The 26,439-nt window shown below is 42.2% G+C and overlaps 1 protein-coding gene across 2 annotated transcripts; it reads left to right on the top strand.

Moving 5' to 3' along the window:
* The first annotated feature begins 2,907 nt into the window (after positions 1 to 2,907).
* rpe (ribulose-5-phosphate-3-epimerase) lies at positions 2,908 to 23,755 on the top strand. 2 transcript variants are annotated; one of them, XM_055638187.1, is made up of 7 exons: positions 2,908 to 3,064; positions 6,205 to 6,284; positions 9,626 to 9,765; positions 14,115 to 14,249; positions 15,035 to 15,121; positions 18,785 to 18,946; positions 23,564 to 23,755. In XM_055638187.1, the coding sequence occupies exons 1-6, from the start codon at positions 2,943 to 2,945 to the stop codon at positions 18,905 to 18,907; spliced, it is 687 nt and encodes a 228-aa protein (XP_055494162.1). In that variant the 5' UTR covers positions 2,908 to 2,942; the 3' UTR covers positions 18,908 to 18,946; positions 23,564 to 23,755. The 2 variants fall into 2 exon arrangements, with proteins under 2 accessions (XP_055494162.1, XP_055494161.1); XM_055638186.1 differs by having other exon boundaries at positions 23,561 to 23,755.
* Positions 23,756 to 26,439: the final 2,684 nt, after the last annotated feature.

The raw sequence follows: 26,439 nt of genomic DNA, 5'->3' as shown, positions 1-26,439 counted from the left end.
TGGATCTTAGGGGATGTGGCAGGCCCATAATTATGGGTGGCACAGTGGTGCGGCTGGTAAAGCCACTACATATTACCAGAGCAGGAACTTCATTCTCGGGGATGTAAATTTGAAGCAATGGACAGAAGGATGAGGAAGTGTCACAGCGGTAGAGTTGCTGCCTTAAGGCACCAGAGACCCAAGTTCGATCCCTGTGACCACATGAGTTTTCTCCAGGGGCTCTTCCCACATTCCAAATACTTGATAGTTTGTAGGTTAATTGGCTTCTGTAAATTGTCCCCAGGGTGTTGGATAGAACTAGTGCATGATGATCGTTGGTTGACAAAAGTGCTGGAGAAACTCAGCGGGTGCAGCAGCATCTATGGAGCGAAGGAAATAGGCAACGTTTCGGGCCGAAACCCTTCTTCAGACCGTTGGATGTCGTGGACGGTGGGCTGAATGATCTGTTTGTATCTTTAAAACTAAAAGTCCCACATTTCATAATCATAATCACACTTTATTAGCCAAGTATGTTTTGCAAGATACAAGGAATTTGATTTGCCATACAGTCATACCAATAAAAAGCAACAGAACACACAAAATACATTTTAACATAAACTTCATCACAGTGACTCCTCCATATTCCTCTGTGATGGAAGGCGAACAAAAGTTCAATCTCTCCCTTATTTGTCCTCTTGAGGTCGGGGGCCTCTAACCTTCCATTGACGGGACGATCTTACTCCCATAGCCGGCGGTGGGACTCTGCATCGGGGCGATCAAGCTCCTGCACCGGGGGGAAATCTCAGCTCCCTGCACCGGGCGATCTACCTCGGGTCAGGGCTAGTCGAACGTCGTGCGGCTTTTGGAGCTTCCTGACGTCGGTCTCGATGTTAGGCCGCAGAGCGACCAGAGATACGATCCGGAAAACAATCGCATCTCCGGCAAAGTTGGAAAAGCGTTTCCCCCCCCCTCCCCCGCCCACATAAAACACACCAGAGAACATTAACACATACATTTTAAACATTTAAAATAACAAAAAAAGACGAAAAGGACCGACTGCCATCGAAGCGCCACCTAGTGGATATCCTGCACCTATGGTTTTTGCATATCTTCCATTAATTTCTCCTAAGTTCTGTCTTATATCTCTTGTTCCCCTCTCCCCTGACTCTCAGTCTGAAGAAGGGTCTTGACCTGAAATGTACCTATTCCTTTTCTCCAGAGATGCTGCCTGACCCGCTGCATTATTCCAGCTTTTTGTGTGTCTTAAGTTAATAGTATGTTTGAATACTTTCCATTTGCCTGGATGATTATTAGTACAACTGAGAAGCTTGTTACAATCCATTTGTCGTAGATCCACACACACAGATGCCCAGCTAATGTTTCAATGGTTTACATAGAAACATAGAAAATAGGTGCAGGAGTAGACCATTCGGCCCTTGAATGGAGCCAGCACCATTCAATATGATCATGTCTGATCATCGAAAATCAGTGCCCCGTTCCTGCTTTTTCCCTATATCCCTTGATTCCGTAGCCGCGAGCTAAATCTAACTGTTTAAGAAGGAACTGCAGATGCTGAAAAATCAAAGGTAGACAAAAGTGCTGGAGAAACTCCAGATGCTGCTGCACCCGCTGTGTTTCTCCAGCACTTTTGTCTAGCTAAATCTAGGTATGTTGCAAAACTTATCTTCAGCGGCGCTGCAGTTCTGTCACTGCCCATGTGCGCGACTTTGGCGCCTTTGAGAGGGGGGCGGGTTTAAAACGGCGTTTCCTCCAGGCCGTTGAAATCGATGTTTAGTTGCTGACGAAAAATCGTTGCGACATTCGTTCTCTGCAGTTATTTTTAAACTAAGTTGGATCATTTAATTGCTATAGTAAATTAAAAATCATCTTCTAAGCCGCGAACGCCGACAACGGGATGGATCTCGCGTAGGGGACAAGGCAAGGTACGCTGTTTATTTTTACATTAAAAAGTGCTTCTTAAGATCCCTTTAATTAAAATTTTAAGTTGCGAGAAGTTGACTTGGAGCCCATCCGAACCGGCAGTATTTTTCATGCCGACATGGGGTTCAAATCCACTGCAACCGCAACCTTCCAAATGATCGCGTTCCAGAAAAACCCACTCGCAAGATGATTTAAATGGCCATTAATTTGCAGGTATTAAACATTAAATTGCTTCCATTTGACCTATAAATCCATGACAATGAGATTTAAAAATCATGTTATATTGTGAATTCTTGTGTGTATGTTATTTGGACACTTAGGCTATTTAAAAATGTTGATCTTTTCTTAAGAAATGGATAGATGTTTAGATCTAGTAATTGAATTGCGTAATTAGCTACAATTGGGTAACTAACTAATTATATGCTTTAATTTCAGGTCATCCAAGTAAGATTGTTTCATATTTGTTTCAGAATGCTTCAATCTAAAATAACTGATAATTTCTTTCAGTTCTCTTAATTTTTAAGAAAGTTATGGGCTTTTGACTGTCCTCGATAACAGCTTTTGTGTTAAGTCAATGGAAAAGCAATAGAGAACAAGATACTAATTTCCAAGAATGGCCATAACTTTTTTTAATACTGAAGGTATGAAAGTGAATTAGGTGTCAAATTAAACTTCTTTTTATGCTTTATCTGATGGGATAAATTGCAGACTTGATTTTTAGAATCTCAAAATGTTGTAACATTGCCACTAAATCTAACTGGTTGGTCTGGTCTCCACCCTATATCATTTGCATGGTCCGATCCTCCAGTATCTGCTGCAGTAATAGATTCTGGCAGCGGTGGCTCGCAATTAACCCAAAGCTTCCCAAAGATAGACAAAGTGCTGGAATAACGCAGCGGGTCAGACATGTTTCGGGTCTGGGTTGGGTGAAGAGCTGGAGGCGAGACAAGACCTGCAGCTGCTGCCCACAGCGCATGCGCGCGCCGCAGGGCAGGCCGGGAGTTGTAGTTCCCGTGGTCGCGATGGCGAACTGCTGCCGCATCGGGCCGTCTATCCTCAACAGCGACCTGTCGCGCCTGGGCGCCGAGTGCCGCCGCATGCTGGCGTGTGGAGCCGATTACCTGCATTTGGATGTGATGGACGGGTAAGGGGAGGCGTGCCACGGCACTGGGGCAGCGGTGAACCGGGGCCTGTGGCGAAGAGACGGCAAACATGGTGTGGTCTGGGGTGGGGGTGGAGGGGGTGAAGATGGGGGGGGGGGGGTGTCAAATACCAGGGGAACGACTCGAGCATTGGGACCGAGGATGGGGACTGGGTCGGGGTTAAAGGACGGGTTGGCATTCTTCTTCCATCCAAGTCTGTCTTGTGATTTGTGCTTCTCTTTCCTTCTAGTTTTTGCCCCTTGGGTATTGTTCATTTCAAGAATTCAAAAACGCCCCCATTCCTCACCTTGTGTTCCTGTCCTTTCCAGTTACTTTCCAAACTTAATATATATTCTCAAGAGTTACAGCCTTAGCACAGATCCCTGTGGCACCCCACTGGATATCGGTTGTCAACCTGAAATTGACCTCATTTCTTTTACCTGCTTCCTGCGGGTGAGCCAGTCCACTATACTTGCCAATGCATCACCTACAACAATGTTAAGGCCCTGTCCCACTTTCCCGAATTACTCACAAATTCTCCAGAGTTTTCCCCTTGATTCAAACTTGTAGAATGTCCGTAGGAGTCTGTAGATATTTCGTAGCGGCTCGTATTGCCAGCCATAGGTACTCGGGGCATCAGGTAAGTCGGGACGTTTTTTTCAGCATGTTGAAAAATGTCCACGAGTAAAAAAAAATAGCCCGACTACCCACGGCTGGTTTCTCCGAGTTTGAATCAAGGGGAAAACCCGGGAGAATTTGGGAGTAACTCGGGAAAGTGGGACAGAGGATTTACATAATATCTGGTGTGCCATGGTGAGAAGGAATGGGCGACATTTCCGTCATGTTCTCCTCTGTCAGAGTGAGGCCCAATGCAAATTAGAGGAATGGCACCTCATATTTTGCTGGGGCAGCTTACAATCCAGCGGGTATGCATAACGACTTCTCTAACTTCAAGTAACCCTTGCTTTCCCTCTCCCCCAGCCTAGTTCTCCAACCAGTCTGACTGTCCCCTTGATTACATTTTTATCTTTGTGTGCTTCGTTGTCACCTTCCCCCAGCTAACAACGATCTATTCTACATTTTCCTTGATTTCCATCCCCTTTGATGTCTCGTTTTCACACCTTATACTTTAAATCTGTGTCTCCCACTCCCCTGATTCAGTTTGAAGAACGAAAAGGTCACCAAACATCACCTCAATCCAAAACGTCACCCATTTCTTCTATCCAGAGATGCTGCTGTTACCCATGCTCCACAAATTCGCATTGCCCTTGATTGCCATCTCTGGGCCAACAAGCGTGCCCCCACTCCCACTCCCCTTCTTGGATCTCTTCCTTGAATCCTTCTTACCTAGGCACTTCTTTCTTCCTTTCCTGTAGTAATCCCATATCAATTCCCTTAATATCCAAATGTTTATTTGATGTTTGAGCTGCCACAGGCCTCTGGAGAAAAAAAACTTTGTGTGCCTTGAATCATTGATCCCCCGCTCTTGAGACTGACTCCAGGTTCATGCCACCTACATTGTTATCCGAATCATTAATATACATAATAAACAAGGGATCCAGCACTGATCCTAGCGGCACAACACTGGTGACAGGCTTCCACTAACACCATCTACCTCCGATCAGCAAACCATTTTTGTATCCAATTTCCTCACTCACCCTGGATCCCTTGTGTCCTCGCCTTCTAGATCCACGAGCTATAGATTATTTACAAGTAACATGTGTTGACAGATATATACTTGCAATCCCAGTAAACCTGTGTTATGTGGTGATGGAATACCACACCGTTTTGGACCTTATTCTTGCAGTGAATGATCTATAGCCACTCGGAACCCTGTGATACAATGACAAGTCAATTTTATTTCTATAGCACATTTAGGACCTCAAGAAAAATCAATTTTGCAGTGAATTGATATTTTGTGGCTGGAGGGAAATTTACACTGGCTTCCATTCAGGGTTAGCATTAAGATTATTCTTCTTTTACCTGACAGACCCTGAACTTGGGTATAAGGAATGCAAATTTGATTGTTGTACAAGATTCAACACTTTTGTAGGAAGGAACTGCAGATGCTGGTTTCAATCAAAGAGTGACACAACATGCTGGAGTAACTCAGCGGGACAGGCAGCATCTGTGGGTCTCTTTTAGAAGGAATGGGTTTCTTCTTTCCAGACATGCTGCCTGTCCCACTGAGTTACTCCAGCATTTTGTGTCTATCTTCAAGATACAACACTTGTCAGGAGAAGAAAATTAAGCAGGATCATTGCAGACTTCATGAGAACAGAGACAACTGATAAAATGTGAACATGCAAGGCAGAAGTCAAGTCAAGTCAATTTTATTTCTATAGCACATTTAAAAACAACTCTTGTTGACCAAAGTGCTTTACATCAGTGCAAGTACTAACGTGCTACATACAGTGGTACATATATCTACCAATACATGCATAAATACATACATACAGCGCTCCCTCAGAGGACTTCAAGAAACGCTTGTGAGTGGAAATAAGTTTTAAGTCTAGACTTAAAGAAGTTGGTGGATTAATGTTGTGAATAAGTGTGTTAATAAGTGTGAAATTTTGGAGATACGGCATGAAGGGTCAATAATACAATTTTGGGGGGATGTTGTAAGTATAGAGGAAGGTGCGATGAACATTTGCCAACAGTTAACAGTAAGCTTTTACAATTCATTAGTAAGGTCTCAGTTGTTGTATTTTATTGCATTTTGGTTTTGTTGAATTCTGAATATTTCATTCCAAGTATATCAGGACGTAGGATGAAGAGATTTATTGAAATATTTAAGTTATGAGTGACCACAAACGCTTAAGGGGAGAGGTACATTTTTGGAGCGAGTATCAGATTGCTCAGAAAACGAGCTTTTGTGGATACATTTGTGGAATGAATTGGCAAAAAGATGGCAGCAAAAATGGGATTCTTGTAACCTCCACCATAAAAAAAGGAAGATAGGAAGTTTAATGCATTGTCTGAAAGGCAGTGGATAGGGATTTGTGAAAGGGATCATGCTTTTGGAGATCTGAATTGCAGAGTTGGGTTGAATTTTGATTCTGAATGGCTTCCATGTTAGTTGTAATGATTGCAGGTAATGTCATGATTCAAACATCTGAAGACTTTGTCCTCTCTCCTTCAGCCATTTTGTGCCTAACATCACCTTTGGTCATCCTGTGGTGGAATGTCTTCGGAAAGATCTTGGACAAGAGCCCTTCTTTGGTAAGATTTGCAACATCAGTGTCTTGTGCAACAAACAATTTGTTGGAGGAGATCAGAGGCCGAGTAGCACCTTCATCAGGGTTTTGACCCAAAATGTGGACCATTATTTTATATCCACAGATGTTGCTGAGTTCCTCCAGCAGATTGTTTGTCGCTCCAGCACCTGCAGTCTCTAGTGTCTCAATACAGATGTTGTAGTTGTGTACATGAAATTATTGAAATGGGGGCACAGATAAATGTGGATAATCAGCATTTACATTGCAAGCAGTAGATGTTGGAGCGTGGTTTGCATGCTGGCACCAGCCGATTTACTTGCATCTATTATAAACCATCGTATGATTTAATTTGCTTGGATAGCATTCAAAACAATTTTTTGCTGTATATCAATACATTTAACAATAATAAACCAAACAAAACCACTCTTAATCGCTCATGTTATATGTTGCAACCCTGTTTGTGTTGTGTTGTATGTGCTTGTATGCAGTCGCCTGGATTTTATCCTACTATTGAACATGAAACTAATATCTGAGCTGTGACATGCAGGACGCTGAGACCTGTATATTTTCTCTTTCTCACAAGGATTGATTTTACCTCTATCTTACGCATTTCCCCCATTCACAATTTATCCAGGTTTGGGTTAATCAGTATTTATAATGCAACTCCTTGGAAACATCAAATTAACCAGCATCTTCAGTTCTTTGTTTCTACAGCAGTAACGCTAAATATATTCTTCCACTGTAAACCATGAATTCAAAGAAATTATTTGATCTTTGGCAGTCATGTTCAAGCCTATGTTTGAAAACATCAACAATGACAATCTCTTAAATTCTAATGTCTTCGAATAAATGAAAAAGTAACAATAAAGCTCGAGATGCATGTTGCCTTTCATTCCAAGCATTATCAAATGCTTTAAGGAAGTAACTATATGAGGAAGATCAGTGGAACAGCTCATCTAAATATTGGGAATGGCTAAGACCTCATCTTGGGCTCTGTCACTCACAATTTCTCAGCTAATAACTCCATCCTCACGAGCAACAGTGGTCAAAATGGACCCAGACCATTTGCAACCTTGGTGTGATGGTTCGATGCCAGTCAGCCTGCTTCCCTTACCCCAGCCTGTGGGGCAGAAGTTCTAATGTGTGTTGAGACTTCTAGACTTGACAGTTCCAGTGCACTCCTGGTTCTCAAGTTCTATATTCTATAAACTTGAAGTTTAACAGAACTTTATTGCCAGTCTGCAACTTGCACCATGCTCCGTCGACTCATCAACCCACTGACCAACATCGTCCTAGTTAATGTCTCAATTGAAAAAAAAATCATCTTTCCCAGACAAGCTCTGATTTCAAGCACCTTTACCTTGTAATTTGCTCCAACCAGGTGAAAATCCCAGATACCCACAGTTTTGGCTTCTTGACTATTCCTGAATTTAATGGCTGCAACATTGGCAGCTGAGCTTCTGCTATCTAGATTCTAAGCTCTAAAGTTCTCTGTTGGGTGTGTTCTGCCTTTGAGACACTTTTTGGAATCTACTTCTTTGAGATTCAGGTTTTGGTAATCATCTTGTAAACCTTGCATTAGTTTGGTATGCTCCTGTGAAGTATTTGCAATCTACACATAACTAAAGCTCTGATCTTGTGCTCTTCTGGTTTGCTCGTTTTTTCTATTTGCGCAAAAACGGTACGTGATAGCGCTAGAATTTTCACCAGCTCACTTGCCATTCTCCTGTGCTGCGAGTGCACCAAGTTTCATTCTGATTGGTGGTATAATGTAAAAGTTAGCGATGTTTAAAAATCGTAAAAACTGTGCATGCGCAGATCGATTACTCCTGCCAGTTAGCACCGCGCGCGCGGACCGCTCTTCTGTCACTCCCCGGGACCGTCCGTCCCTTCTTGCGCCATCGCATCTTGACTGGAGCTGAGGGATGCTATTGGTGGTCGGCGGAGGTCTCCAACCGGACACAATTTTCGGAAGGACCAGAAATGGCCCCTTCCCCTCTGGTCCCCCTCGCTAGCTCCTGCCCCCCTCTCCCCCGTGATACTCCCCTCTCCCCCATGGCCCTTCCCCCATCTTTTCTCCAAGCTCTTCCCATCTCCCCCACACTCCCCTCTGGCCCACACGCCGGAGCGGCCGGAGCTGCTGGTGTTTCCAGGCCGATCCAAGGGTAGGGGAAAGGAGAGAGAGAGAGGTGAGGGAGGGAGTGGGGGAGGAGGGAGGGTGAAGAGGATGGGGAGAGAGTGCTAGGGATGAGGGGAAATGAGCTGCGCCTGTGCAGTGGGGGAATATTTGCATTGGGGGGACCAAGCCTCCTGTGTGACAGGGACCCAAGGTTAGTATTTTACTATGTTTAAGGTTTGATATGAATGGAAGTTGATGATAATTGTATTAGTTTTACCCCTGATTTATCTACTTAGCTTCTGGAAGTTGAAGCTAAAGCTGGATGGTGATTAGCATTTCATGCTTTCTGCTAGGGCAGAGTACTTGTCTCCCAAGTATGGCATTCCATTAAGGGTGAGCTGTTGTGTATAGGCATTTGGTGCCATATCAAAGCATGTTAGCATGTTTTAGTCTTGAAAATGGCAGGAATGTGACATAGGGTGTGGCAAATCAACAACGTGCGCCTTTATCTCTCACCAAAGCAATGATGGAGTAAGGTAAAGGTTCTTTAGCCAATCAAAATGTAACCCCCAGCCACTGGAAGTGGTGAGGCATCCCACAGCTGCTCACTTTATTGCTGCAATATTATGCAGTAGATTTTAATAAAGAGACCACCCTATCCTCACTATGCCACAAGTATGGTTCATCGATTTAACACTATTTTGAAGAATTGTTAAGATAACCTGGATATTTTTGGACAGCAGCTATAACTTGGATTAGCCATTTGTCCTGGATGGATTGTGAATGTTGTGTAAACACTCAGTAAATAAAATTTCCAATAAATCCCAAGATATTTTGAGAGAAGGAGATCATGACCTGAGAGGCAGTGCATTTAGTTTAGAATCAGAGGTTTCAAAGTATCATTGGTGGCTATACCTTTAGTTATCTAGATTTCATGTTTCGCAGTTAATCTCAAGGCCTCTAATTTCTTTTAAGATTCCCCTCAAAACCCAACTATCCCTGAGTATCTGTGGGGCTGTCCATGTTCGATAAATAAGTCCTATAGGGTTTTAGTTTGCTAATTGTCATGGTTGTAAATTTGTGAATGTAATTTGCAGAGCAGTTGTTCTCTTCATCTGCAGAACCTGGCTCTATTTCTGCAGTGAGTTTCATAGATCTAATTGTTATGAACACTGGTGAGAGGAACTTAAGAAGTATTGCCTTGTACTGTACTGTTTTCTTTACAGACATGCACATGATGGTCTCAAAGCCGGAGCAGTGGGTGAATCCTATGGCAGTAGCAGGAGCGAATCAGTACACATTCCACCTGGAGGCTACGAACAACCCTGGTTCTCTCATCAAAGACATAAGAGAAAATTGTATGAAGGTGAGATGAAAGAGTTGATGTGTTCGAATATGTATGTATCCGGTGTCCAGAGTGTTTTGTTGGGGTGGGAGATTGCAACCTTCATGTGGTCCGCCCTGTTTCGAAGAATGCAATCAACCCAACGTGCACAATCAAATAAGATCAAATAGAACAAGTTGTCCTGCAACTTTAGGCTGTGCATGCCATACGCAAGAAGAAGTGTTTTGTTTATGTGAATATTCAGTGTACAGAAGGAACAGCTGCATTATCTTTAACTGTGGAAAACCGTGAATAGAATCCTGGATTGTATCCTTCCAAATCTGGGTCATGTAACATGAGAGTATTTTAAACTGTGCCAGAGTATGGAATTATCTGTCTGACATTGTGAAAAAACGGGATCAGTCCCACTACAGATGGTATATGAGCAATACTAGTACAGTGCCAGGAAGTACAGTTGTCCACTGTATAACTGGGATACATTAAGTCTGTTATTGTATAAAACCGGTACTGTAAAGGAGGGATCAGGTCTGTCATTCAATAACACTGAGGTACAGTACAAGAGGGGACAAGTCTGAGAATGTGGCTGGGCTAGTGTGGGTCCCTGGTGATGCTGGCTGCCTTTTTGAGGCAGTGCCTCCTGTGGATATCTTCAATGGTGGGGAGGTCAGCACCCATGATTGATTGAGCACTGTTCACTATTTTCTGCAATCGTCTTTGTTCGTGAATGTTTGAGTTGCCGAACCAGGCTGTGATGTAACCAGTGAACATGTAGAGGTTCAAGAGAATATTAATGAACATAGCAAATCTCTTCAATTTTCTAATATTGAGGAAATTCGGTGAATTAGGACCGTCATTAGGTCATTAGTCATTAGGACCGAGGGATTTGTGCAGATGGACCATTACTATTTTACAATTCTGTTTTCTTCTTTCCATTAAAAGTAGAGAATTCCAGTGCATGATGGGTTATTTATTTCCTCTGTGAAAATTATTTAGTCAGCAAATCAGACATTTCTTTATTATTATTTACAATATATCATCTAGATCATTCATGACTATGATTTTTAAATCATTTTTGAGCTAATTTTAATATCTCTTGCAATGTTTTTCCTTTTTTTGCAGCTCTTTGTATCTTCCCCAGACCCCTGGATTTACTCAATTCTTGGTGCATAAACATTTTTCTTTAGTTTTATTTCTCTCTTCCTGACTGTTCTTTTTGGTAAGTGGCACTCTCAACGTTTTCATTGGTCCTAGTAATAGAACTTTTTTACTGCCTCCATTCTCCTCTGTAGTTGTGCCCGGTAATATTCTGTCTGGGTTTTGGTCAGCTGTTATTCACATCCATTCCAAAATCTCAAATATTACCAACTGTTACATTTCGAAAATATAACACCTAATTTCATCGCACTGTTACTGCTGGATGAATAGTCCCTGACAGTTGGACTAATTAATATATTTTCATTTGCTGTTTAAAATGTAGTATACCCTACCATCTTATTATATCTGAAAAACGATCCTACTTGTGCTCATGGAATTGAATGCATTTATACTTTGAGCTTTCCTTATATCTTTGAGTGAAAGGTTTCATTTGCTACCAGCCCTTTCAACTTGAATGGATAGATTCTTCCATTTGATCGCTGTTCTAAGGATGCCTGTGGACAATTCAGAATTAACACAATCAAGGAGTTCCGTTGATTGTTTTCCCTTCCTTTCATCCTGACCTATTAAAATTGCTGGAACTTTTAATTGGTTCATTTTCTGCATCCTCCCTCAAAATCTTATGACATGGAATATTTAATTCCATCATCTGCAGTGATTTGTTTGTGGATGTTCTGTTTGCCCCTCCCCTCTCCACATTCTCGGCATTTCTTCTAGGTCTGCTCGAGCAATTGTCCACCTTCCCTTTAAAAATCATTCATGGATTTGGCTTCTACCAGGTTTTGAGGTAGTCCACTCCATGTCCTGACAGATGAGTAAGACTTAAGTATTCCACCTCTAATTATTGATTATTAAATATTCTTGAAATATTCTCCTTCCTCAATCACTTGGGCAGAATATTACAAATTCCAAGACCTACTGGGTGAAAGAATTATTCCTCAGATGCCTCTGACTGCTTACGACCCGAAACGTCACCTATTAATTCTCTCCTGAGATGCTGCCTGTCCCGCTGAGTTACTCCAGCATTTTGTGTCTACCCTCTGTTTCTTGACACTTACCATTCAGAAAAGTTGTCTACTATGTACTCTATGCCCCTCACAATTTTGCGAATCTTCCATCGTCCTTCATCAACTGTGCTTCAAGGAAAACAAACCCAGCAACCGTCTCCTCGTAATTGAAATGCTTTGTACTTTTATCCAACTTGAAGTCCTGTCTGTCATTCTACAGCCTAACGCTTACTGTTATCTGCTATTATCTGCAGATGCAACTTGCACCTGGGTGTGTGATTTAGCACAGTGGTGGACATTTCTTCCATGTTCACACCATCCATTTTGACCATCTACACTAATCTGATTTACCATGTTCTTCTATGCTTTTGGGTAAAAGCATACCTCCAAATGCAGGGACATTTTCTTCCCAGCTGTCATTGGGCAATTGACCCATCCTATAAACAATTAGAGAGCAGTTCTGAGCTACCATCTACCTCTTTGGAAACCTTCGGACTATCTTTGATTGGACTTTACTGGGCTTTATCTGGCACTATATATTATTAACTTTATCCCATATCTGCACATTGTGGAATGCTCGATTGTAATCACAAATTGTCTTTCCGCTGCTGGATAGCACGTGACAATAAACTAAATGTAGCTAATATAAGTTTCCAGCTGTTCCACATCCTGCTGTATCCTTAACTCTTTGCTGTCTATGACTCCATCGCTTTGTGTGCTGTCTGCAAACCTACTAATTGAACCATCTACATTCTATTATAAACCACAAAGGTTCCAGCACTAATCCCTACTATACACCACTTGTTCAAGTCAAAAAAATACCCATCCGCCACTACCCTCTCCTATTACCAAACCATGTTTGGTTGCAGTTTGCAACACATCTTGGGTCCTTTGTGCCTTAATGTTCTGGACAAGCCTACCAGGTCGAACCTTGTTAATAGCTTTCCTGAAGTCCATGCAAACATGAGGAAAAGCACGATGAGATTTGTGAGAAATCATCTACCCTGAACAAAATCATGCTGGCTCTTTAGAATCAGTAAAATGGATGATGTCTGTGTTCCATCCACAGAGGCTGCCTTTAGCACTTTGTTTTCCTCCTAATCAGTATCTACCTTTCCAAGTGAACATAAATCCTGTCCCTCACAATCTTCTCCTACAACTTTTCTATCTCTAAAAGAGGCTCACTGCCCTATAGTTTCCATCTTATTCCTAAGGGGACAACATTATCTATTCTCCAGTCTGCTGCTACATGGTGTATAAAGATGCAACAAACTGTCAGGCTCTCTGTCAGAGAGATTTATCCACTCTAATTTGTGCCAATATTTCTACGATTTTCTTCTTCCTGATGTCAACATAATCCAGAATATCATTGCACCCCTTAATTCTCCAGCCTCCATATCGTCATGTCTGGTGAATATCGACGAGACTTGTTTGAACAATAACTATATTAGTTCAACTGCATCAAAAACATATGCAGCAACTTTTATCTGCAGCTTATCAATTTTATTATTTGCATGCACAGCTTTCCTCTAATTGAAAACCATAAAAATTCCAAATGCTTAAATCGGAAATTAAAAAGGAAAATACTGGAAACACTCAGTAGGTTGGACAATGTCATGGGAACTGAAACGGTTAACCTTTCATATCAAAGATCTTCATCAGAACTGGCAGAGAAACCAAGTCAGCATTAACTTGCACAGGAGGTGGATAGGGCAAAGTGGATATCTGATAAGGTGATGCCAGCGTTACTGAGGGGTAAAGTAGTGGAGCTTGTTGATTTATTAATACTGGTGGTTAGAGAGAAAAGTGAGAATTTGAATGAAGGAACATAAAAGTTACAAAATGCAGGGCTACAGGACATGGTTGAAGTAAAGTCTTCCATTGACTTTATATTTCACGTGAACAAAGAATTGGTTTCTATAAAAGCCCCTGGAATTTACTTCTATTTCCTACAGTTTTGTTGTTGAATGGTTCCTTTACTCCATAACTGTTAGACACGATCCTAAATTAAATCCTAGTTGTTTTGTGCTACAGGGGACCCACTCCATTGATGTGTAAGCTGTTTCTCAGTCCAAAGGTGAAGGACATTCTAACAAATTTTGATGCCTGGTTCTATATGCGTTCCACCTTTGATTACTGCATGGACACAGTAACAAAGGTAGTCACCAAGAACACATAATACAGTGACGTTGTATGGTTTCTCCTCAGGTGGGGTTGGCAATTAAACCAGGGACATCTGTAGAAGATTTGGCTCCATGGGCAAATCAGATTGATATGGCTCTGGTGATGACTGTGGAGCCAGGGTTTGGAGGACAGAGTTTCATGGCTGATATGATGACAAAGGTAAATCATCAGCTTTTTTTGCTTTATTTTAAGTTATTTTGTGACTTGCCATGCTGTTTTAAAAGTACAGTGTCCTCCATAATGTTTGGCGCAAAGACCCATCATTTATTGATTTGCCTCTGTACGACTCCACAATTTGAGATTTGTAATAGAACAAAGCACATGCGGCTAAAGTGCACGTTGTCAGATTTTAATAAAGGCCATTTTTATACATTTTGGTTTCACCATGTAGAAATGACAGCAGTAATACATAGTCCCCCCCCCCCCCCCCATTTCAGGGCACCATAACGTTTGAGACACATGGCTTCACAGGTGTTTGTAAGTGCACCGGATGTTTAGAATTATTGTTGTCACCTAGCCTCGCAGATTGTGATCGGTGGGTCTGAAAGTCAAGGATCAATACCATATGCCCCATCTGCGCTAGTCCCACCTGCTCATGTTTGGCCCATATCCCTCTAAACCTTTCCTAACCATGGCCCAAATGCCTCAATTGGTTGTTTGTGTACCTGCCTCAACAACCTCCCTGGCAGCTTGTTTCATATACTGCGTGGAAAAAGTTGCCCCTCGGATTCCTGTTAAATCTTTCTCCTCTCACCTTAAATCTATGTCCTCTCGCTCTTGATTCTCCTCTTCTGGGTAAAGTTCTGGCGTAACTTAATATATTAGCAATCTTATTGGCTATGGGTTATCTTAGAATGTTGTTTTTCCCTTACTCATCCATCTTTTGCTGATAATTTTTGTAAAAGCTTTGGAGCCATAAGCGACAATTTTTATGTTTGTTTCAGGTGCTTTGGTTGAGGACACAGTTTCCTTCCCTGGATATTGAAGTTGATGGAGGTGTAGGACCAGACACTATTCATAAATGTGCAGAGGTATTGTACCCTTAAAATATGAAATCCAGATGTATGATCACAGAATAAATGCCATTGTTTCCAAGTTCACATCATTCTTTGCAATGCCATATGTCATTCCTCTGGTCATTCTGTGGTTGGGAAATGGGCCTGAGTCACTCAACATGCATTTGAGCATCTATCTATACTCCTGAAAGTACTAGCTTTGCAGGTGGACAGTTGAGTGACAGCATCTGTCTGATACTTAACACTTTCACTTTTATTGTAGTAACCTAGAACGTGAATTCAGTACCCAGTGAATCACAGAGGAATTACACCAAAACACAATAGGAGCAGAGGTGGACGACCTGATCTTTTAATAGCCTCATTGTTAAATATGATCATGTTTGAATTATGCTGGCCTTGGCTCATCTTCTACACATCCATCTAGCCCTTTCTTTTATCAATTATTTATCCTCTACTTTCAATATATCTAATAATTCAGCTTCTGCCATGTGTTGGGCAGAGAATTCCAGATTTTCTCCACCCTCTGAGAAGAAATGTCTGTGTAGTTTGATTTTAAATGACCAGCCCCTCCCTCTTAGTTACAGTGCATTCAGAAAGTCTTATAAAGCCTCAGCATTACATCGTGCTTTTACAATGCATTCAGAAATGTTCCACGTTTTGTTACGTTACAGCCTTATTCTAAAATGGTTTAAGTTCATTTTTTTATCATCAATCTACACACAATACCCCATAATAAAAAAGCGAAAACAGGTGTTTAGAAATGTTTGCAAAGTAATTAAAAAGAAATAACTGAAATATCACATTTACATTTTATTCAGACCCTTTGTTGAGGCACCTTTGGCAGCGATTACAGCCTCAAGTCTTCTTGGGTATAACGCTACAAGCTTGGCACACCTGTATTTGGGTAATTTCTCCCATTCTTCTCTGCAGATCCTCTCAAGCTCTGTCAGGCTGGATGAGGAGCGTCGATGCACAGCTATTTTCAGGTCCCCCCAGAGATATTCAATCGGGTTCAAGTCCGGCCTCTGGCTGGGCTACTGAAAGATTTTCACAGACTTGTCACAAAGTAACTCCTGCGTTGTCTTGGCTGTGTGCTTAGGGTCATTGTCCTGTTGGAAGGTGAACTTCCGCCCCAGTCTGAGGTCCAGAATGTTCTGGAGCAGGTTTTCATCAAGGATCTCGCGGTACTTTGCCCCATTCATCTTTCTCTCGATCCTGATTAGTTTCCCAGTTCCTGCCGCTGAAAAACATCCCCACAGCATGATGCTGCCACCACCATGCTTCACTGTAGGTATGGTATTGGCCAGGTGTTGAGCGGTGCCTGGTTTCCTCCAATCGTGACACTTGGCATTCAGGCCAAAGAGTTCAATCTTCGTTTCATCAGACCAGAGAATCTTGTTTCTCATGCCTTTTGGCAAACTCCACACGGGCGGTCATGTGCCTTTTACTGAGGAGTGGCTTCCGTATGGCCACTCTACCATAAAGGCCTGATTGGTGGAGTGCCGCAGATATAGTTGTCCTTCTGGAACGTTCTCCCATCTCCACAGAGGAACTCTAGAGCTCTGTCAGAGTGATTGCCCAGTTTGGCCAGACGGCCAGCTCTATGAGGTGGTTCCAAAGTTCTTCCATTTAAGAATGACGGAGGCCACAGTGCTCGTCAGGACCTGCAATGCTTCAGAAATTGTTATATACCCTTCCCCAGATCTGTGTCCCGACACAATCCTGTCTCTGAGGTCTACGGACAATTCCTTCGTCTTCATGGCTTGGTTTTTGTTCTGACATGCACTGTCAACTGTCTGACCTTATATAGACAGGTGTGTGCCTTTCCAAATCATGTCCAATCAATTTAATTTACCACTGGTGGACTCCAATCAAGTTTCAGAAACCTCTCAAAGATAATCAATGGAAACAAGAAGAACCTAAGCTCAATATTGAGTGTCAAAGCAAAGGGTCTGAATACTTCTGTAAATGTGATATTTCTTTTTAATTACTTTGCATAAATTTCTAAACGCCTGTTTTTACATCTTCCTTCTGGGGTATTGTGTGTAGATTGAAGATTAAAAAAAATAAATTCATTTTAAAATAAGACTAACGTAACAAAATGTGAAAAAGTGATGGGGCCTGAATACTTTCTGAATGCACTGTACGTCCCCTTTATCGACTAATGAAAACATCCCACTACCTATCCTGTCAAGCTCCACTTGGGATCTTTGAATAAAGCCACCTCTCATTCTAAATTCCTAGAAATACAGGCTCAAACTCTGGTCAGATTCATTCAGCATGGAAACAGGCCCTTTGGCCCAACTCATCCATGCCGACCAAATTGCCCCATCTGAGCTATTCCCATTTACCTGCACTAGGCCCTTGTCCCTCAAAACATGTCCTACCCAACATTTCCTGTCCAAATGCTGTTATTGTACCTGCCTCATGTATGTCCCTTGGCAGCTTGTTCGCTATACCCACCAGTGTGAAAAAGTCTCCCCTCGTGTTTAGCTTAATTTAGAGATACAGCGTCGGCCCATTGAGTCCGCACCGACCAATAATCACCTGTTCACTATTTCAATGTTATCTTGGTTTTGCATCCTACACATTAGGGACAATTTACAGAAGCCCATCAACCTACAAACCTGCAAGTCTTTGAAATATGGGAGGAAACCTGAGCACCTGGAGAAAACCCATGCGGTCACAAGGAGAAGATATAAATTCTGTACAGACAGCACCTGTAGTTAGGATTGAACCTGGGTCTCTGGTGCTGTAAAACAGCTACTCTAGCGCTGCGGCACTGTGCCGCCCAAGAAGGGTTTTGGCCTTCATCCCAAGAACTATATCTGCAAACTATGTACTTGTATTCCTATATCCCTCTACTATACAACACTCATGGGCCCAACTGCCCAGCCAGAGCCATCAGCTCCGTTCCCATAGCAGACTTCTGCGGCAACAGCTGGAGCTCTGGCCTGGCCGGTGCCGGTAGATCTGTTCCCATAGTAGACTTCAGAAGCTTATTTTGTGGGCCGGTATCTAGGCTCCTTGGCTGCCTAGGCGGCCCATGCCGTTACTGGTGAACTCCTCTCAAGCCATGACTTCTAATGGTCCAGCAAAATGGATAATCCAGACAGGCTCGGGAACACTCTAGGACATCCTGTCCTTGCATTTTCACCTGATACTCGAACTTTGAATAAAGCCTGGGCTTCGATAACTATTCTCTCCATATTGTTGAACTAATGACCCTTCAACGTTTATTGCCATAATTGTTCATATTCATTAAACATGCCCAGACAGGGGTAAGGCCTCGCGGTGGTGATGCCTCATGGGTCGACCTGAGGTCGATGAGAGCGTGGAGGACCACCGTGAGGGGAGAGGGGAAGGACAATGGAGGACCCGGCTTGGGGGGGGGGGGGAGAGGGAGGGGGAGGGGAGAGGGAGAGGGGGGAGAGGGAGGAGGAGGGGGAGCCGGCTTGCTTTGTGTCAGCGCCGTAGTGGCTGCTATTTGTATACATTGTGTATGTAAGCAAAGAATCTCACTGTGCTTAGTCACATGTGACAATAAAGTATTCTTTCCTATTCCTAATATTCTGTTTCACTAGTAAATGAAATGCAGCTTCCCAGCGGTACTGCAGGGCAAGGCTTAGAGTGGAGAGTGATTCAGGGGCCTTCACATTTACTTGTGGTTTTTTTCAGGCTGGAGCAAACATGATTGTGTCTGGCAGTGCTGTCATGAAGAGTGATGATCCCAGAACGGTGATCAACCTGCTCCGAAATGCTTGTATGGAAGCTATTCAGAAGCGTAGTCTGGACAGGTGAAAGCTCAACAGCGCAACTACACCATGCCTGCTTCAAGTGGTGAGAATACGAACTTAAAACATTTTTTAGTATTGTTCAAACAACTTGAAAGAAATTTCACCCAAAATGATATGGTAGTCTGCAAATATTTACTAGTATTTTACTTTCTGTGGCTGACCATAGATTTTGCTGTTTTGAATAAATGTTATACTGCCATCATATTTCATAGAAATAAAGCATAGATGTAACCGCACAAGAACGGGCCTTTCATAGAAACATAGAAATTAGGTGCAGGAGTAGGCCATTCGGCCCTTCGAACCTGCACCGCCATTCAATATGATCATGGCTGATCATCCAACTCAGTATCCCGTACCTGCCTTCTCTCCATACCCCCTGATCCCCTTAGCCACATCTAACTCCCTCTTAAATATAGCCCACAATGTCTGAACCGAATATGATGCCAATACTATCACTTATCTACCTGTACATAACTCGTATCTCTCCATTCTCTGCATATCCATATGCATAGCAAAAGTCTTTTAAATGCAATTACTGTAACTGCTTCAACCACTACCCCCAGTAGTGTGTTCCAAACACTCACCACCCACTGTGTGTAAAAAATAAATTGCAGCATGAAAGTATGAATTATGTGAATTCATATTCTTAATTTGGTTGTGATACATTGATTTGTGACAGGAGTATGGAAATTATTTTTCTCATTTTCACATTTGCACTCTCTCACAATTTATCATTGTGTGGAAAATTATCAAAAGTTTGTTCATGTGTTACTTTTCATGGCAGAATGCAGAAAACTGTCATGTGTGAAGCTGGAGCTTTTGTTGATTACTATGGCAAGCTCTTTTAAACCTGGTGATGGGAATTAAGTGACATATTTATTTGGATTGTTAAGTATCCAGTCATATGGAGATGGGGAAATAGGTTACGGTATAGATCAGATGTAATGTGAATTGCTTACACCTATTCAAGTATAGTCTTAAAATTGAATGCTACTGTCATCTGGTTTTGTTATGGTACCAGCGAGGAAGTGAGAATTTATCATTAATTTTGTCTCTGGTCTATTCAAATAGGATGCCAATGGGTCAGATAGTACCTTAAGATTTCAGTGTCTGCAATTTCTGATGTTTCTTGTTTAAATAAACATGTCAGCTAACTATGTTGCTATGTTTGGAGAGATGTGGGGGAAACGCACAACTTAAAAAAAATTAAGTGGTTATAATAGCAGCCCCCTGCTGTTTGATATGCATCAGAATCTTTAGTCCTACCTACAAAAAATAACTGATGCTGTGAATGTTGCTCATGAATACATGTGTACAGTGTCACTCATGGTAGATACTAACATATTTCAGTAGAAAGTGGTACTAGGAATATTTGTCATTATATTTCTTGTAACACAAATTAGAAATTCCCCAACCACTCCCTTCTCTGTCGCACCTGTCATTTCTTCTTCTGCCCCATCTCATTGGGGAAAAAAGTATGGAAATGTGAAAACGCACACCTCTAGTTTGGGGGACAGTTTCTTCCCAGCTGATATCAGGCAACTGAACCATTCCTACCAACTAGTTCTGAGCTACTTTCTATCTCATTGGAGACCCTGGTACTGTCTTTGATCAGACCTTACTGGTTTTTATCTAGCACCAATTCCTGTTATGGTGTATTTGCACACTGTGGATGTCTCGATTGTAATCATATATTGTCTGTCCACTGACTGGTTAGCACGCAACAAAAGCTATTCACTGTACCTTGGTAAACATGACAATAAACTAAACTCTCAACTCAACTCAGACACCATTTTGCAAATTAAGATGAATACAACTTAGCCACATGCAACATAAAGTATGTTGTGAGTAGCCAAGTTTAGTTTAGAGATACAGTGCTGAAACAGGCTCTTTGGCCCACCTGCTCCCGAAAACCCCCCATAAAATCCATATAGACAGCATCTGTAGTCAGGATCGAACCTGGGTCTCCGGCGCTGTAAGGCAACAACTCTACCGCTGCACCACCTTGCTGCCCAAGTTAGAATTTCAGATGCTGACATGATTTGACAGCAAACATCAGTGCATATCTGCCGTGCTCAAGGTGCTGAATACTCGCCCCCATTTGGAAATCCTTTGTGCAGATGACAGACCAATGAGAGAGACATTTTACTAAAATAATTTTACTTCAAAAAAGTAAACAAGGCATTTGGGTGTGAAACAATTCTTAAACAATTTTGTTGTTGAATTATAAGGACCTCCGAGCCAGCTGCTAGTTAAATGATCTTAGTACAGAATATCCAGTGGATTTAGCAAAGCTTGTATTTGGACGTTGCACTGACACAATATTACCATGGCATCTGTTAATACATTCAATGCTTGTTTCCTGAAATGTAAACATTCATGGCTTTGCCGTGATACTTGGTAGCTCTGTAAATCTTCAATGACTTCAGCTTCAAAATATCTGCAGTTTACTGATTTTGATATATCAAATCAATAACATAGGATGTTTCTTGACGTGAATGGCTTCAATTTATTACCTGACGGAAAGAAAATGCAAAGCATTAGTTGTGTTTAATAATGACAGAATCAAACAGGATGTTTTACAACACATAATCCTCCAAAATTTCCCCCATCTCCAACGGGATCCCATCTCTAGCCACATTTTCCCATCTCCATCATTTTTCGCCTTCCGCAGAGACCGTTCCCTCCGCAACTACCTGGTTAACTCATCCCTTCCCACCCCCTCCCCAGGTACCTTCCCCTGTAACCGCAGAAGATGCAACACCTGTCGCTATACCTCCTCCCTCGACTCTGTCCAGGGACCCCGACAGTCCTTTCATGTTAGGCAGAGGTTCACCTGCACCTCCTACAATCTCATCTACTGTTTCCATTGTTCAAGATGTGGACTCTTGTACATCAGCGAGACCAAACGCACACTGGCTGATTGTTTCGCAAAATACCTTCATTCAGCCCGCGTGAACCAACTTGATCTCCCAGTTGCTGGACACTTTAATTCTCCTTCCCATTCGCACACAGACCTTTCTGTCCTCAGTCTCCTCCATGGTCAGAGTGAGGCAAAATGCAAATTGGAGGAACAGCATCTCATATTTCACTTGGGCAGCTTATATGGTATGAATATTGATTTCTCTCACTTCAGGTAGCCCCAGCATTCCCTCTATATCGTCCCCCACCCAAGTTGCACTAGCTTCTCTTTTTCATCCCACAAACAGCCCGTTTCCTTTATCATCGTTACTTTTTTGCATATCTTTCATTCATTGTTCTTTATCTCTCCACATCACCGTCTATATCTCTCGTTTCCCTGTAGGAAATAACTGCAGATGCTGGTTTAAATCGAAGGGTCTCCCATTCCTTCTCTCCAGAGATACTGAGTTACTCCAGCTTTTTGTGTCTATCCAACATTGTGTCCATGTTATTTAAGGAGTCTAGTTAATTGCAACGTCAAAAATTTCCCTCCGTTGTAAAGACCAATATACTAGGTTATTATCAATAGAAGTTGGCTCTGTTGTAATAGATTACTTAGTCTATTTTCAAACATCTGACGTATTGCCAATGTGTAATTTGAGCTATGTCCACAGTGAGGAATGCAGATGCAACAGAAAATCTCAATGTAAATAGAAATTTGGAGTATTGTGAGCAGTTTTGGGGCCCATATCAGAGGAAGAATTTGCTGGAATTGGAGAGGGTCCAGAAGAAGTTTACAAGAATGATCCCAGGAATGATTGGGTTTACAATCATTGAGCGTTTGAAGGCACTGGGCCTGTACTCACCAAAGTTTAGAAGGATGACATCCTCATTGAAACTTACCGAATAGTGAAAGACCTGGATAGAGTGAATATGGGGAGGATGTTTAGTGCGAGTGCCTAGGACCAGAGGCCATCGCCTCAGAATAAAATGACTTGCCTTTAGAAAGGAGATGGGAAGGAATTTCTTTAGTCAGAGGGTGGAGAATCTGTAGAATTCATTGCCACAGACGGCTGTGGAAGCCAAGTCAATGGATGTTTTGAAGGCGGAGAGACAGATTCTTGATTAGTACGGTTGACAGGGGTTATGGGGCGAAGGCAGGAGAATGGGGTTAAAAGGGAAAGATAGATCAGGGATGATTGAATGGCAGGGTAGACTTGATCTGCTCCTAGAATTTATGAACTGAGTTTCACTTATAAATAACCAAATGTTCAACATTTTGTGCTAGCATTAAGGACTGGTTTAAATGTTGGTATTTTTTAACAGGCATGTTTCCTTCACATTCTGAAAAGGGATAAAATACTCTCTTCACTTAACATCCATACCAATCTATTTTTCAGCAGAATATACTAAACAAAGAAACAGCCACATCATAATGTAGACAAATGGCACTCTCTTCGAAGCTGCCCGGCCATTCTCACTGAGTGCCACATCATAATAATGTTTTTGCACTATTCAGGCAGGAGCTGGAGGATCTCCCAAAGAGATTTAATCTTAATACAATTTCTTGTGCAACGTGTATCACAATGATGACAGTTTGGCTAGAAATCAGATATTCACAGGGAAAAGTAAAAATGTTGTAATATTACCTTATTATCATTCTTAAACTTTAATTCCAAATAAATCCAGGTTTATTGACACTGTTGCTTTGCACTGTTCTGTTCCCAGATTGAGAGTTAACATTTTGTTTCTCCAGCAGATGGCACTCTCTCCGAAGCTGCCCAGCCATTCTCACTGAGTGCGGAGTATAATCTTGTGAGAGGCATAAGACAACGTTTTTCATCTACAACTTCTTCCGGATGATTTAAGTGTTTTATATCTTCCTCGTTCAAAGGGAATGTACGACAATTCCATGGTAGTACAACCTGCAATAAAGTATAATATTTTTAAATGGGGGAAAAGATGTTTGATTTTTCCATGGCATGTTATCAATATTATGTTCACAAGGACCTACACATGTAAGCAAATACTGAAACTTTGCAGCATAATCCCTGTTTAGCTGAAATACCACAGGATTTACAGCAGCCACAGCCCTACCCTGTCTGAATCTGGACCACATTGGGGAAGGGGGGGGGGGGCTGGGAAAGAGTAGAGAGAGGGGACGGAATAGGTCCCTAGTGGTTACAGAGAGCCTTTCAAATTCCACACAAATACAATACAATACAGTCTATTGTCATTTGAACCTCAAATGAAGTTCAAACGAAATTTGGTTCCTGCAGTCATACAACAAGAAGAAACAATTAACAAGACACACAATTAACACAATTTACATAAACATCCATCACAGTGAATCGCCTCCTCACTATGATGGAAGGCAAAGTCATTGTCTCTCCCCCGTTTTCCATTCTTCTCCCGATGTTAAAGCCCCGGCGGGCGATGTAAGGCCTGCTCCGGGTCGTTTTCAACCCCACAATTCGGGCGGGAGCTACGTAAAGCAGTCTCCCACCAGGGACCCACGAGCTCCCGATGTCACCGTCCACCGGGCCTGCGGCTGGAGCCTCCGAAGCTCCAGAGTCGGGTCACAGCCGCTCTCCACACTCCGAAGCCGGCCAGCTCCACGATGGTAGGTCCGCAGGCTCCGCGACTGGAGCCCCCAGGTCGTTCCAGTTGGAGGCCGCTCCACGGTGCTAAGCCCCAACGACAACGGAGACCCGACAGGGAAACGGTCAGGTCACCTGTACAGGGAAGAGATTTAAAAGTTTTCCCCCCCACCCCACATATACACAGCTAAAAACAATATATAAACTGCAACCAAACTATACACGCAACAGGACAAAAATTAAAAAAAGACAGATGTACTGTAGAGGCTGCTGCCGCGAGGCGCCGCCATTTTGAACATAGTCCATGGTCCATAGTCCAATAGCACCATGATTAACATGTCTCCTCACAGCCTCATGATTCAGGTGTAAACACTACCTGCTGAGCCACACTATGCTGCCCCATCTAGATGCTCAAAGTCAAAATTATCTCCTTCACAAATGCAGTGATTACTATATCCTGGATGATTAAGCTATGTCATGATTACAACAGGGAAATAAACTGGAGTGGGAAGTATTTGCTCACCTGTGGTACTGCACAAACACCACCTTCCTGAGCAAAAGCTACTTACATTCTTCCATTTAAATTCTTGTAGTCTTTGGACCAATTAGCTTGGTTCCTTTTATTTTTCAGAGGGATAGTCAATGGGAATTAGTAGAGAAAATATGCCAGGAGATTGCTTTGGCAAGACTAATAAGGTTGGCTTGGTTGGGGATTTTAACTTTCCCAATATGGACTGGGACTATCTTAGTACCAAGGGCTTAGACAGCATAGAATTTGTAAAATATATTCAAGAAAGTTTCCTCAGGCCATATGTGGAGAACCTTACATAGGAGAGGACAACAAGCTATTTACAATATACATTAATGATTTAGATGAAGGGATTAAAAGTAACATTAGCAAATTTGCAGTGACACAAATCAGGGTGGCAGTGTGAACTGAGGAGGATGCAGGGTGGCTTGGACAGGTTGGGTGAGTGGGCCGATGTAGTTTAATGTGGATAAATGTGAGGTTATCCACTTTGATGGCAAAAACAGGAAGGCAGATTATTATCTGAATGGTGTCAAGTTGGGAAAAGGGGAAGTACAACGAGATCTGGGGGTCCTTGTTCATCAGTCACTGAAAGTAAGCATGCAGGTACAGCAGGCAGTGAAGAAAGCAAATGGCATATTGGTGGAGTCAGGGGATTTGGGGAGCAGGCAGGAATGGGGTATTGATTGTGCATGATCAGCCATGATCACAGTGAATGGCTGGCTCAAAGGGCTGACACCTGCACCTATTGTCTTCATGCTTCCTTACGTTTTCCTGCCTTGGCCTTCGCTCTAACAGGGACGTGCCAAGGCAGCTGACTCTTGTCAGCACACTTTTAAAAACATCCCACTTTCCTGATGCTTTGTTTCCTTCAGGCAATATTTATGTCACAAGCATTACATCAGTGAACTATGAGAATAACATTTTCTACAACCCAATGAACATTAATTCCTTTCATACCTTTGCATCAAACTCTCCCTCCATCAGTAAAACCCGAGTCTCTTTGTTTCGTGACAATTACGAAAACCAACGCATTAAGGTAGAAGGTTTTTCATTATTTGGAGGAGGTTGAAAGGGAGGGTTCAAATGCTTGTCGTTCTTCCTGAAGGATGGTAACCTAAAGGGAAATACTGAATTGCCAACACAGAATAGAGGATTTTAAAATTGGAAGGGAAACCTAGCAATTTTCAGCACATGTTACATGCCCAGATGTATTACTTGAAAATTGAGAACAAATCTCTGACAACTTACTTATTTAAGAGATAAACTCTCCCTTTTGTGGAGCAGAAATTAGTTTTATACATGAACTTGTTCCTGAAGTGCTCCAAAGTAATGAGGCTGGCAGGATACAGATTCACAAGAGCATGTGCGAGCACCATCTGGATTATTGATCCTTTTCATACTGAGTTAATTAAAAAAAGGGATTTACCCCCCACAATAATATTTTATAATCTACAATCATTCAAAACTAAACATATGCATGTTGGGAAACAATCTGCAGACCAC

This window comes from Leucoraja erinacea, chromosome 7 (assembly GCF_028641065.1).
Source record: "Leucoraja erinacea ecotype New England chromosome 7, Leri_hhj_1, whole genome shotgun sequence".
NCBI classification, from domain to species: Eukaryota; Metazoa; Chordata; class Chondrichthyes; order Rajiformes; family Rajidae; genus Leucoraja; species Leucoraja erinaceus.
The sequence above is the reverse complement of the archived record's forward strand: the minus strand, read 5'-3'. Positions and strand labels throughout refer to the sequence as shown.

Bases quoted from the DNA above. Each gene is read 5' to 3' on its own strand.
- rpe (XM_055638187.1), top strand. From the start codon at position 2,943: ATGGCGAACTGCTGCCGCATCGGGCCGTCTATCCTCAACAGCGACCTG. The intron at 3,065-6,204 runs GTAAGGGGAGGC...TCTCTCCTTCAG, and splicing joins CATTTGGATGTGATGGACGG to CCATTTTGTGCCTAACATCA. The intron at 14,250-15,034 runs GTAAATCATCAG...TGTTTGTTTCAG, and splicing joins TGGCTGATATGATGACAAAG to GTGCTTTGGTTGAGGACACA.